At 37.9% G+C, this 22,584-nt stretch overlaps 1 protein-coding gene across 1 annotated transcript in view; it reads left to right on the plus strand.

Moving 5' to 3' along the window:
• The window catches only part of LOC117300248, a 70,405-nt gene that overhangs the window by 46,882 nt on the left and 939 nt on the right, over positions 1–22,584 (plus strand). Inside the window, exon 6 of the mRNA XM_033783976.1 lies at positions 2,813–2,900. Within this exon, the coding sequence (XP_033639867.1) occupies positions 2,813–2,900 (88 nt within the window). The remainder of the gene's footprint in view (positions 1–2,812; positions 2,901–22,584) is intronic.

A 22,584-nucleotide genomic window follows, 5' to 3' on the forward strand; every position in this document is an offset into this window, starting at 1 on the left:
TTTCGGGGTCTTGATCGCCCTTTTCTCAAATTGGGAGATCAATGCGGGGTCCAGTGGGAATGGGGGTCTAAGTCACTACAGTATTTTGCCTTAAAGGCAGTGGACACTATTGGTAATTACTCAAAATAATTATTAGCATAAAACCTTTCTTGGTGACGACCAATGGGGAGAGGTTGATGGTTTTGTGAGAAACGGCTCCCTCTGAAGTGCCATAGTTTTTGAGAAAGAAGTAATTTTCCACGAATTTGATTTTGAGACCTCAGATTTAGAACTTGAGGTCTCGAAATCAACCATCTAAACGCACACAACTTCGATGACCGATAGAGCTCAAATTTGCACAGGTTTGTTATTTTATGCATATGTTGAGATACACCAACTGTGCAGGCTAGTCTTTGACAATTACCAATTGTGTCCACTGCCTTTAAGTGATCATCTCTTGCTAGAGGATAACCGTACACTTATTAAAAATCAGTAAGTACTGTTTTAATAATTGTAATCAATAAAACGGATCAACCTTGCACCAGTAACTTGTTTCTGTCCGCACTCTTTTGAGTCTTGTACTTGTTCAGGAGTCAGGCTGGTGTGGTTCGTCATGGTTGGATCTGCTACTAATCGTTCTTTGGCGAAGTGTAAGGGTAATGGCAATGCAGTCTGGCACATGGAACAAGACCAACAGACCGATCCAGTAGGCTCCGCCCACGACGCAAGTGTGAGAAAGAACACGTGGGCTCTCCAATGCCTTTCTACACAACTCTGCTGCGCGCGCTAAAATACGCGCACGCATGTCGGACCTTATTTGTCGGACCTTCGTTGCATTGTGATTGGTCAATATGCAATGGGGCGGAGCTTAGTGGATCGGTCTATTGTTTGGTGTGTCAAAGGGACCTAGATAAAACTGTTTGCCGCACTATGGGCAGTCTAGTGACTGTATGGGAACACTGGGCAGTCTTGCAATACAGGGTCAATGGTTTTACTGCCACTTGGGTCGTATGCCTTTCATCTTTTTCCCGCATGACTTTAAAAAAGAACGTATACACACATGGTGTATGTATAAAAGTGATCTTCTTAGTCACTAAAATTGTTAAATCAAAAAGTCATTCAACCCATTTTTTGCGAGCTGCTTTAGCAGTATGCAAGCCTATGTAATACCGATTTTGTCCGTCCGTCCGGCCGTCCGCACTCATTGGAAATGTTAAAGTTTTTGGTTTAAGTTTCAGTCTTTGAGTTGAGTTGTTTTTGGTATGTACAAGCCCAAGTGAGATTGTTATATACAGGTCAGTAATTTTTTGTAGTTTTTAGCTGTGTTTTCCAATAATGTTGAAGTTTTTGGAATAAGAAAATGTTAAAGTTTTTGGAATAAAAAAAATGTTTAAGTTTTTGGAATACAAAAAATGTTAAAGTTTTTTTTCAGGCTCAAAGTCAAACATTGACATCTGGATTTTAAAGAAACAAACTCAAACTTAAATCTTGAAATAATTTGTTTAAACAAAAATCAATCTCTCTGTCACTGGTTCCAGTTGAATGAGCTGAAACAATGAAAAACATAAAATGATCATAACTCATGATTACAACGATGTACCGATGTGAAACTTAGGTCAAACATTGCTTCTGTCGTATAGATACATATGAAAATATAAAATTCAAAAAGTACATCAATGGTTCCAGTTGAATGAGCTGAAACAATGAAAACCTGAATGGTCATAACTTCTTATTGCAACGATGTACTGACTTGAAACTTAATACATTGCTTCTGTCAGATAGATACATATGAAAAGATAAAATTCAAAGAGTGCATCAATGGTTCCAGTTGAATGAGCTGAAACAATGAAAACCTTAAATGGTCAAAACTCCTTATTGCACCGATGTTCTGACTTGAAACTTCAATCAAATACTACTTCTTGCATGAAGCTTCACACAAAAATATAAAACTTATAAAGAGTTTTTCACTGGTTCAAGTTGAATGAGCTAAAACAATGAAAACCTTAAAGGAACCTGTTCCTTGGGCTGGTCGAGGTGGTCTTTGAAAAGCGCTTGTAACTGTTTGCTATAAAATGCATATGTTTGGAAAGATGTTTTAAAAGTAAAATACAATGATCCATACAAATATGCCTCAAAATTGCATGATTTTCCTTTTACCTTGTCCACTAACACGGTTGGCCATTTATGGGAGTCAAATCTTTTATTCCCATAAATGGCCGACCGTGTTAGTGCAAAGCAAAAGGAAAACCACACAATTTCGAGGCAAATTCGTGTGGATCATTGTACTCTACTTTTAAAACATCTTTCCAACCATCGATGCATTTTATAACAAATGGTTACAAATGCTTTTTATTTGCCAACTCACCCGATCCAAGGCAACATGTCCCTTCACATGTAAATGGTCATCACTCTTTACTGCAATGATGTACAGATTTAAAACTTCAATCAAATATTGCTGCTTACATGTAGATAATATGAAAAGATGAAAACCTTAAATGGTCTTAACTTCATACTTGTCAATGTCTCCACCCCTGTGACCGTCAGTTGATCAAATGATTGGTTTTTCTGTCAGTCATTGGTTCTATCTGGCGATCGGCAGCTCGCCATGGCAGCTTCGCTGTCTAGTATTGATGAACAACCCATATCAAACCTCAAGATCAAATGCATAACATGTACACCTGTCAGTGATTACTACGCTTTGCATTGAGAATATTCTCTTGTTCTGGTTTGAGACTTTTTGATATGTTATTTTAAAAAAGGACGTTCCTAATTTGTTTTTTAAATGATAAAGTCATCGATTAATACTTTTTGCTTTCTACTCTTTTTTTTTCAGAGTAAAAAAAGATGGCACAGTGGTCCTTCTGCTCAAACTTCAAGTTTACCAGGCAAGGTCATGTATACAAGCCCTCAGCCTAGAACAGGTAAATAGTATGGAAATATTGACTGCTATGAGGGGCACAGTTAAAATTATAGGCCAAACATGGTTTTGACATCACCGAGGGCCTATAATTTTAACTGTCCCCCGAATAATCTCAGTCAATATTACTTTTATATACCAAACAATATAGATTGTTCTAATCTGATTGGTTAAAAGATGTCATGAACTGGGCCTTGATTTTGAAGTGTATACAAAAAAGAGTAACTAATAACTTACCAAAATCATGTCTTTCATTTCGCATGAAGAAACAAACAATGTTGGTAACAGTTAAAATCCAACACGGGTAAAAAATATACCAATCCAACTGGGATAACAGTTAAAATCCAACATCAGTCAACGACAACAGAAACATATTTACTTGTGGTTGATTTCATGTGGTTGTCAACGAGATGAAATCTTGCTTCAGCCATTTTACGTTGTGAGTTTGACATGAACACAAACAACCAAATTTTCCACACAAACTACGTTGAAAGGTCGTCTGCGAAAAAAAGGTCACAGCTATAGTTCATGTAGTTCGCGCCGTGACACGACGAATGTACACAACGCATACACACACATGCGCGACCTACATGTAGGAATACAGTGTGTTGAGACTGATCCATTATTTCCAGGGCGGGCATAGTCGATTAACTACGCCCCGGGCATAGTCAATATGACGACATCTTGAAAGAAAAAGCGGGCATAGCTATTTCCATGACTCCCTTTTTAACCAATCAGATTAGAGGATTCTATATGTGAGGTATATAATAACAAATACAAAAACTTACATTGGATAGCCTACATGTGAATAAAAAAATATTTGCGTTGTCAATAAGAGTTTTTATCTTTCAGATGTCTCTAATAATTGATCGAAGTTATACATTATTTACCTATCTACATCAGCCCTGATACTTCGGCTTTTAAGGGGCACGGCAGTTTTGCCTTGACTTTTTGTAAAAATTTAGGGCACCAAGGCAATTTTCAAAAATTTGGAAGGGCATCACGGCAATCATAAAAAGTTGCGAAGGGCACGACGGCAGTTTGAAAAAAAACCTCCGAGTTGCCTATAAAAAATAGTTCTTCCAATTTTTCCATTTTCTAACTGTTACCCAATGAAAAAAGAAAGCATTCATCTAATTCAACAAAATAAAGAACAACTACTTACAATACACAATTCCTAAATAATTTTTGTTCATATGTAATCTTACTATTGGTCATGCACGTTGTGTAGTTTTTCGTAGAGACGCTAAAATTCCCACGTAACTGCTCCATTTTGACACGATGTTGACAGAATAAATGCATGCGGTGCGCGACGGCTATGCTGTACATGATGGTACATCACATCATGGGGAAAACCACTATCCCAGCATGCAAAGGCACGTCGAGTCTTTTTCTCAAGGCGTTTAGCGTTGGTTCGCGTAATTTTACCACTAGAGGGCGTTTACTCTCACGCTATCGCTTATCGAAACGCCCTCTAGCGTTCGATGTTTCGAGTATTTTTTTGTCGCACGCAAAGAACAACGACTAACGGGCCTGAAATCTGCTGTTGGGCCTTACGTGCGTGAAATTGGGGTATATTTCGTTGTGTGAAATTTACACAGACATCGGGACTTTTTGGCTTATTTTCGAACTTTGACAACGTTGAATATAATTTGTTTTTGGGAGGAAGGGCACGGCGGCAATGATGAGAAAAGGGCACGGCAATCATTGCAGTGAAAAATTGGTTTTTTGAAGGGCATTGCGGCAATCGGTAGGGGCAACGACGGCAATTGCCGTCGTTGCCGTCGTGAAGTATCAGGGCTGCTACATATTCCAGCTCCTTATTAACATAATGCCAGTTTTTCCTTCCAAGCTGACTAGTGACTGCAGCTACCATATTTTGGGGGAATTTTTCCCCCTTTTTTTTCAGGACGATCTTTGGATGTCGAAGGATATGCCTGATGCGTGTTTGCCGGTTGTTTATATGGATATATACATGTACATGTAGACTGGATCCTCTTGCCATGCTATAGTAAAACGATTACATAAACGTAGCACCAGTCTACTTACAACGGTGCGCAACAATTTCATGTAGATTTGACAGTTGCAATGGCTGGAAAAGCGTATGCTGACCATCATGACCATAGACTGCTTTGGGGTTTTTAAAACATTTTTTTGCTAACTATACGCGATTTTTGTAACTGGTATGAATAATACCCCCCTCTAAAAATAGATTCGTACATGTAGACTTACGTCACTGTTGGTTATAACTATTCATCTATGCAAATCACTGTATGCAATATATTGACTAGAGCGCTAACACCCCGTTATACACGCACTAAAGTTTTGAAGCCATGTGGATGCATCCATGTTTATGTACAAACCAATACAAAAACTTGAAATTTTGTACAGCAATTGTACGGCTATTTGCATGATCGTGCGTCTGTTCTTTTTTATGTGCCATCGAAGCAAAAAATAGTACGGCAATCAAGTCGAAGTTGCGGTTTTCATAGCGCGGACGTACGCGAGTGGACAGCTGCGTACGTATACGCACATGCCGAATGATAATCGCGGCAATGTGTGTTCTCTTAAAATTCCGAATTCACGCAACACACCAAACATGTCTGCGCCCAGGGTGGCTTCAAAACGCAGAGCAAGTTAGCGCTCTAGTCAATATATATAGCTCTATGGCCTACGGACAGTCTTGCCAACTAATTTTTCAATCAGTCATTTACTTTGGCAGGGCAGCCGTTTCTTTGGCAGCCACCTGAAATCTTAGTAGGGCGGCTCGCCTTCCCCAAACTCTTGTGTGTACTGCGCTATTAATAATACTGGCGTGAACCAGCAAAGGCCCATGCTGTACATGTACATGTATAGTGACATACTAGTTTTTGGCGAGCTGCAGAGCTGTGCGAGCCTACATAAAAAAATATACCCGCGATCAGTGGAAATTTTAAAAGTTTTTGGGTTAATTTTAAGTCTTTGAGTTTGGTTGTTTTTTGGTATGTAAAAGCTTAATTGAGATTATTAAATATAATTGGCAGTCATTTTCAGTAATTTTCAGCTATGTTTTCCAATAATGTAAATTTTTTTAAAATAATTTTTGTTTAAAAGGTTTTTGAAACATTGACGTCTGGAAAAAAAAAAAAAAAAACTCAGGTTAAAATCTTAATGTTTAAACAAAAATTAAACTTTCTGTCACTGGTTCCAGTTGAATGAGCTGAAACAATGAAAAACATAAATGGTCATAACTCCCGATTGCAATGATGTACATGTATTGACTTGAAACTTAAGTCAAATGTTGCTTCTTACATGTAGATTTGTATAAAACTCAAAGAATTGATCACTGGTTTCAGTTGAATGAACTAAAACATTAAACAAACATTAAATAGTCATAACTCCTTATTGCAATGATGTTATGACTTGAAAATTAAATCAAATATTGCTTTTTACATAAGGATTCATATGATAAGATAAAACTCAAAGAGTGCAAAAGTAAACTCTTAATGTTTTGAAATCATTTGTTTAAACAAAAATCAAAATCTCTGTCACTGGTTCCGGTTGAATGAGCTGAAACGATGACATACGGACTTGAAACTTAAATCAAATATTGCTTCGTACTTGTAAATTCACATAAAACATGTAAAAAGATAAAACTTGAGAATTTATCACTTGTTCCAGTTGAATGAGCTAAACAACTTCAATGGTCATAGCTCATTAATGTACTGATGTACCAATATAAAACTTAATCAAATATTGTTTCGTACACATAGATTAATATGAAAAGATAGGACTTAAAGAATTAAACGCTGGTTTCAGTTACCTGAGCTAAAACAAAGAGAAATTTGTATGTAGACATAACTTGTTATTTCAATGATGAACTGATGTCAAACTACTGCTTTTTACATATATTCATACGAAAAGATAAAACTCAAAGAGTGCATCACTGGTTCCAGTTGAATGAGCTGAAACAATAAAAACCTTAAATGGTCATAACTCCTGATTTTATGAATTGAAACTTAAGTCAAATATTGCTTCTTACATGTAGATTTATATGAAAAGATAAAACTCAAAGAATTAATCCCTGGTTTTAGTCGAATGAGCTAAGACTCCTTATTTCCATGATGTACTGACTTGAAACTTAAATCAAATATTGCTTTTTACATAAAGATGCATATATGGAAAGATAAAACTCAAAGATTTCTGGCTCCAGTTGAATGAGCTAAAGCATTGAAAACATTTAATGGTCATCACTCCATACTTAATAATAATTATAACAATAGACCGATTACGCTGCCAATGTTAATACATGTATGTGATCACGTGACCTATAGTGGGTACAGAAAAACACAGCTTCACAGTAAAGACATGGGAACACTTGTACCGATGGACCATAAGTGGCTGTATTTTCAATAAATAACACTTTCAATTAAAAAAGGAGCTCTTTTTTATAAAGTTGAATATTGTGACATTGACTTAAATCACATTTGCTGTTTGATGTTCCCAGTATTCTACTACAAAAGAGGTTTCTTTTGAGAGTATGGTTAGACTACGTAAATTACTGAGGTTTGAGCGAGCTCACGCACGGTGGATTTTGCACAGTGCACAGCATGAAGTTAGGCTGTGAAGGGGGAGACCGCGAAGTTGTCCGACTCTAGCTGACAGCTACCCCTTCTAATGAAATAATTTGGGGGTGAAAATAAAGGGATTTGCAGCTTCTTATTGAGATTTTTATTGAAATGTTTGCAGCAAAATCATTACAATGAGGGCAATGTAAAACCACATGCACAAACACATTACATCTTGTGAACATTCTCGTGGAATTTCCTATTAAAGGCAGTGGACACTATTGGTAATTACTCAAAATAATTATTGACATAAAACCTTTCTTGGTGACGAGTAACGGGGAGAGATTGATTGTATAAAACATTGTGAGAAACGGCTCCCTCTGAAGTGCTATAGTTTTCGAGAAAGAAGGAATTTTCCACTAATTTGATTTCGAGACCTCAAGTTTAGAACTTGAGGTCTCGAAATCAACCATCTAAACGCACAAAACTTTGTGTTGCAAGGGTTGTTTTTCTTTCACTATTATCTCGCAACCTAGGTGACCGATTGAGCTCAAATTTTCACAGGTTTGTTATTTTATGCATATGTTGAGATACACCACTGTGTTCTTTGAATACTGTATACAGTAACATGTATGTTCTTTTTGTGAAAGCGATGTTGTGAAAGTGGTTTTGCATGTACTGTATCATGCAAAAAAGGCAAGAGAACCAGCTGCTCTTACATTGTAAGACCAGAATCAAAATGAGTTGAACAAGCACTCGGAGAAGATCCATTTCGTGAAAGAGAACTGAAAAAAAAAAAAAAATCACAAAGATCTTACACAATCTGGTCTTTTAATCATGAGTTAACTGGTCCATCTTTAAAATCAGCAGTCCAGTGTTAATATTGAGCCCTGATAATGTAGGGATCCACCAAGTGCTCCCTTATTGTTGTCACGTGACATTCACCCTCTTTTTCAATAGCTTCGTTCTTGGAAGAGCACATAGGGAGCATGGCTCTGGCCATGCTCCAAAAACCCATTTATCTGGGAGGGATAAGTTTATAGAGCTATCTGTGAGTATTATTTTGTGTTTTGACTCCCAATTTTACCTGAATTATTGTGATTTTTAAGGATTCTACTTTGATCGGATTGTTTATAGATCGTGTTTAGTGCGTCCATCCGTGTGTGTTGCATGGAAGCCACATGGTTTCAGACTTTTTTGTGAACTTTCTCTGCATTGGCTACATGTATTGTATACTGTAGTGTTGTAACTTTTTGTATTTAGGGTTAAATGAATTAAACCTATACGGGAGAAGTTTATTTTGATATAGACGTCTCTGATAGCATTTATTATTATTGATTGTATTTTGGCGAATGCTCGTCCTTTATTAATTAGAGGACTGGCTCTCCTTCCGGTATCTCTACAATAACAAAGACATAGGTTGGTTGTGTAAAACAAATCCATGAAGCTATTTTTGTTGAAATTTTAAAGTAAATACAAAAATGGAAGTGCTGTTTTACATATGTTCGTAGTTACGATCCATTTGCGGTATGGTAAGTGCCTTATACCAATACATTTACCCCTGTATGTATGTGAACATTTTTAAGGCATATCGTTGACCCAGGGTTTGCGATGTGTCATAATCATCATCATCAGTCGACTGCACGGCAGGAGGACACAAGTCTTTTCCATTCTCTCCTGTCTTGCGTTATTCTCCGAATCTCAAGAGGAGAGATCTCAGAAAATCCAGAGAAACAAATCTTCCGATGTACTCAGGGTACAGTAGGCGGTGACGACCTTGTTTGCAACGGCCATGCGACGGGAATTACAGATCATAGATGTTGAGTGGCTCATTGGTAGGTTGTGTCCAACCCATCTTAGTTGTCGTTTTTGGATGGTCTGAGTTAATGCACTTTGGTGCTTGATGCTGTACAACCCGGTGTTGGTAACCCTGTCAGACTTTTTATTCCAAGTATGATTCGGAGGCAGTTTGTGTGATAACTGTTGAGTAATGCAGCGAGGTGCTTGGTAAGGATCCATGTCTCACAGCCATATAGTAGTATAGGTAGGCAGGCTGTCTTGAAGAAGTTGAGCTTTAGCTTTGAGTCACGGCGGAAGACTTCCATATCCTTCTGAGTTTCCAAAAAGCCCCCCCCCCCCCAGGCAACAGATCTACTTTGTCACATGTCACTCTCTGATGATGCCATCATTGACCCCAAATATTTGATGTCTGTCGTTTGTTTGATGACTTCTCCTTTGAGTGTTAGGTTTGTATATGGTTGAACAGTCATCAGTTCGGTGTTCCTGGTGTGTATATTTGATGTCTGTCGTTTGTTTGATGACTTCTCCTTTGAGTGTTAGGTTTGTACAGTATATGGTTGAACAGTCATCAATTCAGTGTTCCTAGTGTGTATATTTGATGTCTGTCGTTTGTTTGATGATTTCTCCTTTGAGTGTTAGGTTTGTATATGGTTGAACAGTCATCAGTTCGGTGTTCCTGGTGTGTATATTTGATGTCTGTCGTTTGTTTGATGACTTCTCCTTTGAGTGTTAGGTTTGTATATGGTTGAACAGTCATCAGTTCGGTGTTCCTGGTGTGTATATTTGATGTCTGTCGTTTGTTTGATGACTTCTCCTTTGAGTGTTAGGTTTGTATATGGTTGAACAGTCATCAATTCGGTGTTCCTGGTGTGTACAGTACCGATTGAAAATATCTAGACGCCGTGCGATAAATTTAGCGCGCAAACGGGCGTGGAGGTTGGCGCGATAACATGTCTTGAAAAAAAGTCAAATAGCCGTCGGTATATTAACGCGTGAGACTCACGCGTGGAGTGCCACGCGCTAAACTTGCAAAACCCACGCAACATTTTGCGTGATTACTAGTGAATGAATAGTGCTTTGATGTCGCTCAATTCCCATGATTATCCCCATAATGAAGGTTGCTTTGATGGTATAATTCACCGTTATTACTGAGATTGAAGGATGCTTTGATGTTGCGTGATTCACCGGCGCCATACATGTGTAGTTGATTATTTTGGGTGTTCAAATAATGGTCTTTTAAAATGAAGTTGGCGGTCTGATTATGAAAAAAATTGACTCAATGTGTATTTTCATTGTTGTGAAATTAAATGCCAGGCACTGTCGGCATCTTGTGTCTGTAATTAGGTGTCGGCATCTTGTGTCTGTGATTAGGTGTCGGCAACTTGTGTCTGTGATTGGAAGTTGGCATTGCTTGAGTTGTGATTGGTTATAAGCCAAGACAGTGTTCAACTTGGTTCAACCTTTGAGAAGTCTGCGTCGTCGCCATATTTTCTTTGGTCCAATACCATCTGCGCGACGCCCACGCGTGGAGCGCCATGCGCTAAACTGGCAGTACCCACGCGACATTTTGCGTGATTTCCTGAGAATGTACGTGCTTTGATGATGCCTGATTTACCGGCGCCATACATGTACATGTACATAGTTGATTACTTTGTAACGTCGGCATCTTGTGTCTGTGATTAGGTGTCGGCATCTTGTGTCTGTGATTAGGTGTCGGCAACTTGTGTCTGTGATTAGGTGTCGGCAACTTGTGTCTGTGATTGGAAGTTTGCATTATTTTGCTTGAGTTGTGATTGGTTAAAGTCCAGACAATGTTCTTACACCTTTTAGAAGTCTGGGTCCCCATTTTCACATATAATTCTTTTGAAATGGATTGGGATTGTCAATATAAAAAAAAAACATATACTCCTCACAGGCAGGTGTATCCCGGCTGTAGTATTATTTGTTGTAAAATTAAATGCCAGTCGGTGTCGGCAACTAGTTGTGTGTGTGATCGGAATTCATTCGATTGAGGTGTGATTACGCCTGGGAAATTTCAGCCACGGTTCAACCGTTAAGAAGTTTGCGTCCGTATTTTCTGTGAGTATGATTGACACTCTTATCGAGATCCAATCATGTCTTATCTTAACCCCCCCCCCCCCCCCAGTTTGTTATACATTTTGTTTCCCTCAAAAGACAAGCCGCTGGGATGCGCGGTGTCTCTGTGGTTTTCTTTGGGTTCGGTGGTCCAATGGCCAAATGCCAGTTGAAATGACATTGGGAATTTAACAGCCAATTGGAAAATTGTGTTTTACAATATGACCAGTCTTGATTTGTGTATAGGTATCGCCTCCAGTAATGACTTAGACTACGTTTGTTGACGATAAAACTACTTTAGTGATGGTACCCAACCGTTCCTCTTCGGTACGGTAGATTAGTACAATATTAATACAATATTATCAATGTTATCAATATTGTCAATATTATCAATATTAACAATTCGTTTAAGAGTCGGTTTTAAAAGTACCTATTTTTAATTAACAATCGATGTTTATTTTGAGCATAACAAAATGTACTTTTCACATAGGATATTATTTGACGCTTGAAATGGTGTTTGTCTTTTGTTACTGAAAGCATAGACTAAAACTATCCAAAGATCGTTGCCAATTTGCTTCTGAAATTACTCTGGCGATCATACTAACTCTCCATCTTCGGTACCATAGATAAACACATTAACACTTGACAAATTCATTTTGTTTTATTCAAAGTAACGCCTTAAAAGTTACTTGTGTTGTAATAATCACGGGCAGTTATATATTTATAACAGATTTATTCGACATGATTGAGTTTTTCTCCCGAAAATCTGATCTGTGTCCAACTTGTTATTTTTGAGTAATAATATTAATGCCAAAAAAAGCGGAACGCCATCACAAGTTATAACCCAACTATTAAACTGTTAAAATATTAACATTTATTTCGGCACAGGCAAGCGTATACATATTCAAATGGGCAACTGTGCGGTGACGTTTTTCAAGCATCAGGACATTTTTATTAGTTGGTTAATTTTATTGCGGATCGCGGCGATGTTTTTTTTCTTGTAAAAAACCCCAAAAAGTAGTAGTTGTGTTCGCCCGGTGGCGAACATACAACATTTTTAGTTTACAATAATATATAATTTAATTCAATTTTGTTTTATCACACCCGCTCCCCCCCCCCCCGGCAACGTAAACAATTTTAAGGTATGGATATACGTTGACCTCATTTTTATTTAGGTGAAGGCAAACGGATTACTGTGAATCTCCCATAAAGTGTATTGAAGAAGTAAAATACGGCTACGTTTGTGGATGATAAAATTACTCTAGAGTGTCGTACCCAACCCTTCCTCTTCGGTACGGTAGATTAATACACATGACAATCATATTAACAATTTGTTTTTGAGTCGGTTTTGAAGATACGCCGTTTATTGATAAAAATGTACGTATCACAAAGGAATTATTTTGCGCTTATGTCTTTGGTTAATGAAGGACTAGAAAACTATCCAAAGATCGTTGTCAATTTGCTTCTGAAAATACTCTAGCGACCGTATGTCCGTAACTCTCCCTCTTCGGAACCGCGTGGATCAACATCTGACCGTAAATTTATTTTGTTAAAAGTAAGTCTTTAAAGTTAAGTGTATTATAATTAACCTCGGGCGATATTTTTTCATTAAAGATTTATTTGACATATTTTCGTTCTGGTGCCGTCTTTGGTTTTAAAACCACACTAAAATAATATTGAAACAAATCAAAATCCATATTTTTCGTGTCCGCCCGCCCGGCGACGCACAATAATAATTTACACTTTTGGTCAAGTTCTCTTAACATTATGAATAATTGAAGTCGATTTTGTTTTCTTATATCCACACCCCCTGCCGTAGTCTCCGGCAGTTATTTTAATCAAAGGTTCCTGCTACCATTACAACGTAAGTATAGTATCGCCATTTTTAAAAGTCATATACCAAACGTATATATTATACTATACACTATGCGGATATGCACACTGCTTGTAGAATTAGTTTGCTCTCTACACAAAAAGGAGAGCAAAATAATCGATAATGAAAGCTGACTGTACTGTGTGGATAATATAATACGCGCATGTTTAAAAGACTGTCAAGTTTTAAAACAGAAACTGCCAGGTGAAGTAATACATTGTAACAAACCACAGCCAGCGTGTCATACGCGCAAACGCTCTGTATAAAGTTAAATCCTCAGTGTGTGGTGTGTGGTGGGGGGGGGGGGGGGCATAGAGCTCTATATTAAGCTCTCTCTATGTGTGGGGGATACACTGTGTATTTTAATTTCCATGGCCCGATCTATAAACCTACACAAACTTCGCATTGCAGGCGAATAGGCAAAGCGCTTAAAAAAAAATTAAAAAAAATTGACACGGCTGATGGGCAACAACTTATAGATTCTTATTACTTACAACACAACGATTTCTCGTGCAATACTCTTAAAAATCAAGGTTTTTTTGCTTTTTACTTGAATCTACAAAAACAAAAATTCAATCAAAATAGCAACATCAAAACATTGTTTTAAATTATTAAACCAACGAGCAGTTACTGTTGAGCAACTCGGGCAAAAGTACTATGAAAATAGGCGAAAATATTTATATATACATTTTTAAAACCCATACAAACAACCAAGCCAGCACCCCATAATGTACCCATCTATCGTTCAAAAGGTATATATATGTATAATAAAAAAAACCGGACACAATTAAATAAAGCTGTTAGGCGAGAAAACACTGCTTAGCTAAATTCTTTGCTGTATAAAAGCAAAAAATGAGTGGGGCACAAGTTGCAACGATGTCAATTTTATGGAATTTTGGCTGGTACACTGTGTCTGCTAAGCAATTGTTTTACTGTGTTTATCATATTTCTGTGATTATGGGCTTTATGAATTTGAACCCTCTTTGAAGAAGAATAACTGACAGACAGGCTTCAACTTCGCTCTTGAAGGGGGCACAGCAATTTTCCTTAGATCTTCTTACGTTCTTATGCACTTCTTTTGGTGAAAATAAGTTTGTATTGGAACCTGGCAGCACTGCAATTTTAAGGCCTGCGACTTTCCTTAACAAGATTGTAATAAGAATGATATGAAAATAGCAATATTCAGAATGATGTGCACAGCTCAACTTGTTCCCTCTTCATTAACGCAGGACTTATTTGGCTTGGAAGTTTTTTTCCAGTACTTTACGTTTCGAGGAAAGCATATCTGCCATTTAATACATGTTTAATAAATACTGTGGCTAAAAAATACTGGGGGTGATTGACACCTCCAATGTTCAACGATTCCTCTGTGGTGCCGCTCGGCTGGTTGAATTGTTGTGGCCTTTGATTGCGGGACATTCTGTTGATGGTAATTCAATCCGACTGGGGGACAGATTGTGCATTTGCAAAGATTCGAGGGCTTCCTAGCAACAGTGTTGCCATAGAGCACCAAACTGGGTTTCAACATTGTGCCCGGATTAGAATTAATAATCGACATTCAAGTATTTCATGCCCAAAAATACAAATGTAACTGGCTTTTAAGAAAAGTTTCTTTGAAGGTGATACAAATTATACAGCAACATTTTTTTTTTGGGGGGGGGGGAATTTACTTGGGTGTTTTTTATTTTTTGACTGTTTCCTTATTTGGTTTTGGGTGATTTTTTATATATATATTTTTTTAAAGGGATGAAGGGGTTACCCCACCCTACTGCACCCAACCCCAACACAAGGCTTAGCGGGGGGGGGGGGGGGGGGGGGGGCGGGACGGGGGAGACTAGCTTCCATTATTGGATTATAGTTGCACATTAAAAACATTTAAAAACCACACCATACCGAGCCATTAGCCACAAATCGCTGAAATTGAATGCAAGTCATGAAAGCGCGAGGGATTGGCAAAAGGAACATAAAATACCTATAAGTTTTGAACGTGAAATGGTAATACAAACATCCTATTATGTATATAAAATGTTGAACATGATTAAGGATGATTTAATTTTCTTCCTCGGATGGGACGTAAAGTGAGGGTCCCTCACCTATACGTCTCAAACAAACCCCTTACCACATACTTTGACGAGTTTGCTTCCTTTTCCAGAGTGTATTAACAAGTTGAAATTTTTGACAATTCATGCAAACCGTCGCTGTTCATTGTTAATAATTTATATGAGAATAATTACTTCAAATTTCAATAACATATTTGAAAATGTATAGAATGGTAGTGGTTGTCCATTGATGTCCGCCCCTCACGCATAAGAGTGACCCAGCTCTCAAAGTCTGATTTCCACTCGTGCGAGATTGTGTTTTGAGAATCTACGTCTAGATTGTACAACAGTGTGCACGTACGTAGCGCCTATGTACAATGTATGCTGTAGTGAAAAAGTGCTACTGATCTAACGTAACAAAATGGATGTTTTCCTACACACACAATGTATAGGGTTATTTTCATCTCAAAAAAATCGATAATGAAATCTAGTTGTGTGTGTGTATAATGTGTGGATAACGTGTGCACATTGTACGTATGCGGTCTGTGTAGTAAAGGTCTGTGCAGTAAATAATGACGGCGTATTCGAATCTGCCAGCTAGTGTTGAATCAAAACGCCAGCGAGTACATTTTTCATCAAGAAACTAATGCTTGACACATTCTTTGCTGAGCAAGAATTTAGTGGGCACCAGTCACAACAATTTAAACTTTATGATGTAAAAATTCTGCTGGTTACCCGTTTATGTAATACTTTTCTGTGCTTAGCAGGCGACATGATAGACGTGCTAACATGCTTTAATTATGGCAGGGCCCAATTTCATAATGTTGTTAAACAGAAAAATATTGCTTAGCAAATGCCTATACTAAGCTTAGTAGGCAACCGGTTGCAAAAAAACAATCTTTACGGAACTTTGGCTGATTACAAGTTTCTTTTAAGCCAGATTTGTCTGTGCATGCTTGGCGGTCAGTTTTTTTTATACTTCCAGGCCTGATAAGTTCATTTCATAGCAGATTCAAGTTCAGCTTTATGAAAATCAGAATTTCGGATTTCCCCCAGTTTTTCAGGAAGGGTTGTCCATTTTAACGCGGATTACACAACAAGCAAAACATAGACGTAAGCACCGTACACCGTAAGCGCAGTTTTTTGCCTACGGTAACAGAGACATGAAACTATGAAACTGGACCGGGTCATGTATCATCAGCATGCACTGTGATGCCGCTGTGGTTTGAAGTTTCTCTATTTTATAAGCCTTTACGTAAAACAGCAGATTCCTTCAAAATAAATACGTGATTGGTTGATTCTGTGGATCGGGGCTTCTGTCTTTTTGTGGAAATAATTGCTGGGACAAGGCCCATGGGCTTTGGAATATTCTTACGCCGCTTGGAGTATGGTGCCTATAAAGAAAACGTCCATACCGCGGGAATCGTTGACTTTTTTATTTACGTTGCTGGAGGACGAATTTAAAAAAATGCAGGAGAAATGCGTGAATGCGTTGATTGCTAAATTATCTGCTTATTTAAACTATGTATTTTTCGGAATTAAAATTATTGACATGCTTTTTTATCGACATGCTATTCATGGAGACTGTTTTAAAGCCGTTATACACTTTCGGTAAACAGTATTGTCCAAGTCCCACACTTCGTGTATCACAACTTATATATCAAACAACAAACCTGTGAAAATTTAGGCTCAATCGGTCATCGGAGTCGGGAGAAAAAAAAAACCGGGAAAACCCACTCTTGTTTCGCCGTGTCATGACATGTGTTTAAAATAAATCCGTAATTCTCGCTAACGAGAATTTATATTGTTTTACCGTTTTCTCAAAAAGTAAAGCATTTCATGGACTAATATTTCAAGACGAGCCGTTTCTCACAATGTTTTATACTACCAACCTCTCCCCATTACTTGTTACCGAGTAAGGTTTTATGCTAATAATTATTTTGAGTAATTACCAATAGTGTCCACTGCCTTTAAGAAGAGTTGAGAGATAAATCGTCTGGACGTTTCGAACAACATAACAACAACAGCAATTTTTCTTTTAAATGCTTGCCTGATATTATTGTTAATATTTGATAGGGCCTTTAAGGAAACCATTCTCGGTTACCTTGTCTGTTTTCCCAAAAATAAACCCCACAAGTATATTTAAACCTCTTAAAAATGTCCCCGCCAATAAAAGTCCCCGATAAATTTCTCTACCGTGAATGACACTTGTGATGTTAACCGCGTTCAAACGTGGGGGGGGGGGGGGGGGGACACGATTCCTCTGTGATGCCGCTGTGGTTTGGAGTTTCTTTATTTTATAAGCCTTCACATAAAACAGCAGCTTCCTTCAAAATAAATACGTGATTGGTTGATTCTGTGGATCGGGCTTCTGTCTTTTTGTGGTTATATCGCTTGCGTGTGGAAATAATTGATGCGACAAGGCCCATGCTTTGGAATACGCCGCTTGGAGTATGGTGCCTAAATAAAGAACACGTCCACACCGCGGGAGCCGTTGACTTTGTTATTAATACCTTGCTAGAGAATTTTTTATGATTGAAAGTTCTGTTAAATTATCTGCTTTCTGAAACTATGTATTTTTTGGAATTAAATTATTGACATGCTTTGTTATTACTGTTTTAAGTAGTTTTAAGTAGTTTAAGTGTTTTGTTGCTTTACTATCTTTGACTTAGGACTGAAACAATTAAATGCGAACAATCACACATTTTTTTAATGTTTGGAAAATTACTTTTTGAGATAAAAATTAAATTGGGATGACGACTAGTTGAAAGTAGAGCGTCGTCTAATTGTATGACATCCTAAAAGAAGATAATTAATCGTCACATATTCTTAAAAGCTGTTCTGTGCATGACATCTTGCTACTTCTGGACTATTTTTATTTCTATGCGGAGACAGTACAAATTAAATATGATTGGTAAAAACAGTGAACAAAAACAGTGAACAAGAACATTATTTTCTCAAAATGCATTTTGGAACCTTTCGGATGGTTCAATCTTACATAAAATGTCGAGTAAATATTATTCCTAAAGGTGAATAAGGTCCACGCCGTGAAGAAGTTTAAAACCGACTAGGAAAAAAAACAGTAAGGGCCTCTTTGTTAATATTAATAATATTGAGATGTTCATCAGTTAACGTTGAGTATGACCGCTTGAGTTTGTATCACTGATTCATAAGTTTTCCACTTTCGTATAAGATACAGACCACAGTTATTTATGTTTTTGCGGGGGGGGGGGGGGGGTGCACCAGTTTAGATCGCTGATGTAGAACCCCAAAGTGTGAGCCAAGGGTACATAGTTCGGCTGCAAACAGTTCGTATTGCCTACACATTACTGGGGGGGGGGGGGGGGGTTAGTGACGGTGAGTAATAACAATCGCCAGCGCCTCGCTCTTCCATCTCATGTGGAATAATTAATTTAGCGCGTGGAATCCATTAATTTAGTGCGAATGCTTATCATTAAGATCAATTGGGAATTATCGCGTGGGGGGAATAAGGTTCTGTACTATTAATAAAAACAGATACATTACAACATTATCACTGGATCGTAGCCAAGTCCGACAATTCTCAAACCACCATGTTATGTCATGACCTTTTTCGACGCAATTAAACATTTACTGCTCCCGTAACTATGTGTTTTCTGTTGTTATTGCGTTCAACTCTACCGAAATTAATTAATTAATCGCTGTTTAGCAGAAACTGATGCTTATAATAATAATAATAATAAAAATAATAATCATCTCAGATCTTGCTTAGATTCATCCAGTAGCTTCGGAACACCCATGTTCCTTGGTATACAGGCTTCTTGAGTTTATTTCATACCCAGTATTTTCCGTTTTAATAAGGAATTTGGTATTGTGTGGGTGAACTCCTCAACGCAGAGTCCATGCCAACTTTTATGGCTCTGCTTACCGCCGGCAAAACTTGCATCACCATTCTCCGCCTTTTGTACAAGCGCCCCATTTCTGTTAACTCTATCAGATTTCGGGAAAGGGTTGTCCACTTTTGGTCCTCGTTTTATGTAGGCTATTATAGACGCTAGGCGAAGCACCTCGTAAGCGCAGTTTTTGTTTTGCTTTAATAGCTTAAGGTAAGAAAACTGGGCCGGGTCATGTAATTTTTTGTGTATCGTCCGTTGCGTTAATTACAAGTTGCGTTTATTTCAAGTCAAATTCCTGATTTAACCTCATTCATATTTCTCACGAACGGCACAGAATACGTTACACATCCTTAGTTGCTTACATGTATACAGCTAATACAATAAATGTTAGGTTTTCTTTAGAAACTGTTGTCGATCGGACTTTTTATAACTTATTAAAAAGTGCCTTTTAGGAAACTAATCTCTGTTCCTGGTCTGGTTTCCCAGAAGTAGATCCACATGTATATTTTTACCCCTTAAACATATCTCTGTCTATTAATGTCCCCGATGCTAGATTTTCCTGAAGTGATCGACACTTTGAACCGCATTCAAAGTGGGGGGGGGGGGTAATGAGTTTCATCATCAAAGAAACACGATTCCTTTGTGATGCCGCTCTAGTTTGGAATAAAGACGTAGTTTGTTGATGCTGTTGATCGGACTTCTGTCATTTTGAGGCCAATACCGCTTTCTCTATGAAATAATTGCCGCGGCAAGGTCAATAAGCTTTGGAAAGGTTCTTACGCCGCCTCCCTAAAACAATGGGTTTTTTTCCTGAATTTAATTACTTTTCATCATTTTTTTATTGACATTTGTTTAATGATTTTTTTTTAACTTATGGTAACAAGAGTTATATTTAAATTCAAAGTTGAAAACCAACGGTTCTTTTCAGAACCACCCCAAACTCATTAGAGATAGTCATCACATGGTGTTACTGCAAACCTTTCTATATCGTTTTTCCACCATGTACAAGTTTCAAATCCTACTTAAATTCAAATTATTTTGATGTTATAAAAGTTTTGTATTGGTTCGACTACCTTGACTAGATTATATGAGTCCAATGTTACTAAACATGAATTTAATTTGAACAGCATCTGGAAAATGACATTCTACTTCAAGGAGTTTTTTATCCGACATAATTGATCTCATGATGTTGTCATCTTACGTATACGTTTTGCAGCATCAGAGCAAGAATATAAAACGTATCAAGGAGGCGATATCCTTCTCTCAGGCTGTCGACTTTGTAATCATAAATTATTTCTGTAAGACGACATCCTACTTCTAAAGAACTATGTTAAAGCAAGTTTATGTTTCCTTTTTATAGCACATAATTGAAAAAACTCGCAGGGCCAAACCCCCCACTATAAATTTATCCCGACCCAAAAAAATGCACGCCCTTCAATAAGATGAGTGACAGCTCCACTGTCAACGGTTCCTTTGAGATGCCGCTGGTAAAACATTTAAGAAGCTTTGCTTAAAAAGTGTGGTCTTTTGGGGATCCGACTTTCCCATTGATGGGAATTTAATTCACTGGGGACAGTGGCAAAAGGGGACACCTACACTTCCTATGTGATGCCGCTAGCTTTTTATACTTGTTTCTGAAACTAGCTCGTCAAGTAAAACCGGCTGTCTCCTTCCAAATAAAGACGTAGTCGTTGCCTATTGGGTTAGTTTTAGGCGGTAGGTTTATACAAAAGTGACTGTATAGAACTTTCGTGCATTGGTTCATTTGGAATGGGCTGTCTATAAGCAACAATTCCTTTGTGATGCCGCTAGAGTTTCAAACTTCTTTTCAGTAAATAGTTCTTCAAATCAAACCGGCTTTTTCCTTCCAAATAAAGCTGTAATAGGCTGTAAACTGTGGTTGCTTTCAGCTGGGAACAACAATGAATGACATCTCAAGCATTCACGCAACCATGCAAGGAGAATGGTCCAGCATTTTTCGCGTGGAGATTGTCGCGTGTAGATTGTCGCGAAAGAGTACCGCCTACGCGCGACTAATTGCCGACGGCTGTTTACGCATTTTGTTGTCTGGCGCGATAAGACCCACGCGTTAAGCGGCGCAACAGTCTATCGCGCCAAGGCATTTCTATCGCGCTAAATTTATCGCACGCGTCTAGTTATTTTCAATCGGTACTGTATATTTGATGTCTGTCGTTTGTTTGATGACTTCTCCTTTGAGTGTTAGGTTTGTATATGGTTGAGCAGTCATCAGTTCGGTGTTCCTGGTGTGTATATTTGATGTCTGTCGTTTGTTTGATGACTTCTCCTTTGAGTGTTAGGTTTGTATATGGTTGAACAGTCATCAGTTCGGTGTTCCTGGTGTGTATATTTGATGTCTGTCGTTTGTTTGATGACTTCTCCTTTGAGTGTTAGGTTTGTATATGGTTGAGCAGTCATCAGTTCGGTGTTCCTGGTGTGTATATTTGATGTCTGTCGTTTGTTTGATGACTTCTCCTTTGAGTGTTAGGTTTGTATATGGTTGAGCAGTCATCAGTTCGGTGTTCCTGGTGTGTATATTTGATGTCTGTCGTTTGTTTGATGACTTTTCCTTTGAGTGTTAGGTTTGTTTATGGTTGAACAGTCATCAGTTCGGTGTTCCTGGTGTGTACATTTGATGTCTGTCGTTTGTTTGATGACTTCTCCTTTGAGTGTTAGGTTTGTATATGGTTGAGCAGTCATCAGTTCGGTGTTCCTGGTGTGTATATTTGATGTCTGTCGTTTGTTTGATGACTTCTCCTTTGAGTGTTAGGTTTGTATATGGTTGAGCAGTCATCAGTTCGGTGTTCCTGGTGTGTATGTTTATTTTGAAGTTGTCTTGAGTCACTACTCCTGATTCATATAACTCTAATCTTCTTAATAATATAACTGTGGAAATGTTCGAATTTCATATTTAAAAAATATATAATGCAGTTGTGAGATATTTTCTTTTTGGTTAAATGCTCACTTCCGCTCTGTGTCAACAGAGATTTGCACAGCAGTCGGGAGATACATTTGTATTTATTAGGTGATCGAGCCAACAGCCCGAAACACCTTTTATTTTTGTTCGTTTTTTTCGTCTTTTTCTCCATACTTCTTTTTCTTTTTCTTCTTCTTCTTCTGTCCGTCCCTTGTCCGCTAACAAAATAACCTTTCCCAATTTCGCATGAACTTCAAACTTTACACATCAACAAAAGTAAGTCCCCCCCTAAACAATTCGCCATAACATCGTAAGGTAAAACATTTTACCAATACAACTAATTAAGAAATAATTCTATGACATGTTTCCGAAGTGTTGTGTGAAAATTCAGCCATGAATTCATGGACATCTTTCATTTTCATACACCACTTAGGAAACATGTCATAGAATTATTTCTTCATTAGTTGTATTTGGAAAATGTTTTACCTTACGATGTTATGACGAATTGTTTAGGGGGGGGGGGGACTTACTTTTGTTGATGTG

Source organism: Asterias rubens, chromosome 15, assembly GCF_902459465.1.
Source record: "Asterias rubens chromosome 15, eAstRub1.3, whole genome shotgun sequence".
Classification (NCBI taxonomy): Eukaryota; Metazoa; Echinodermata; class Asteroidea; order Forcipulatida; family Asteriidae; genus Asterias; species Asterias rubens.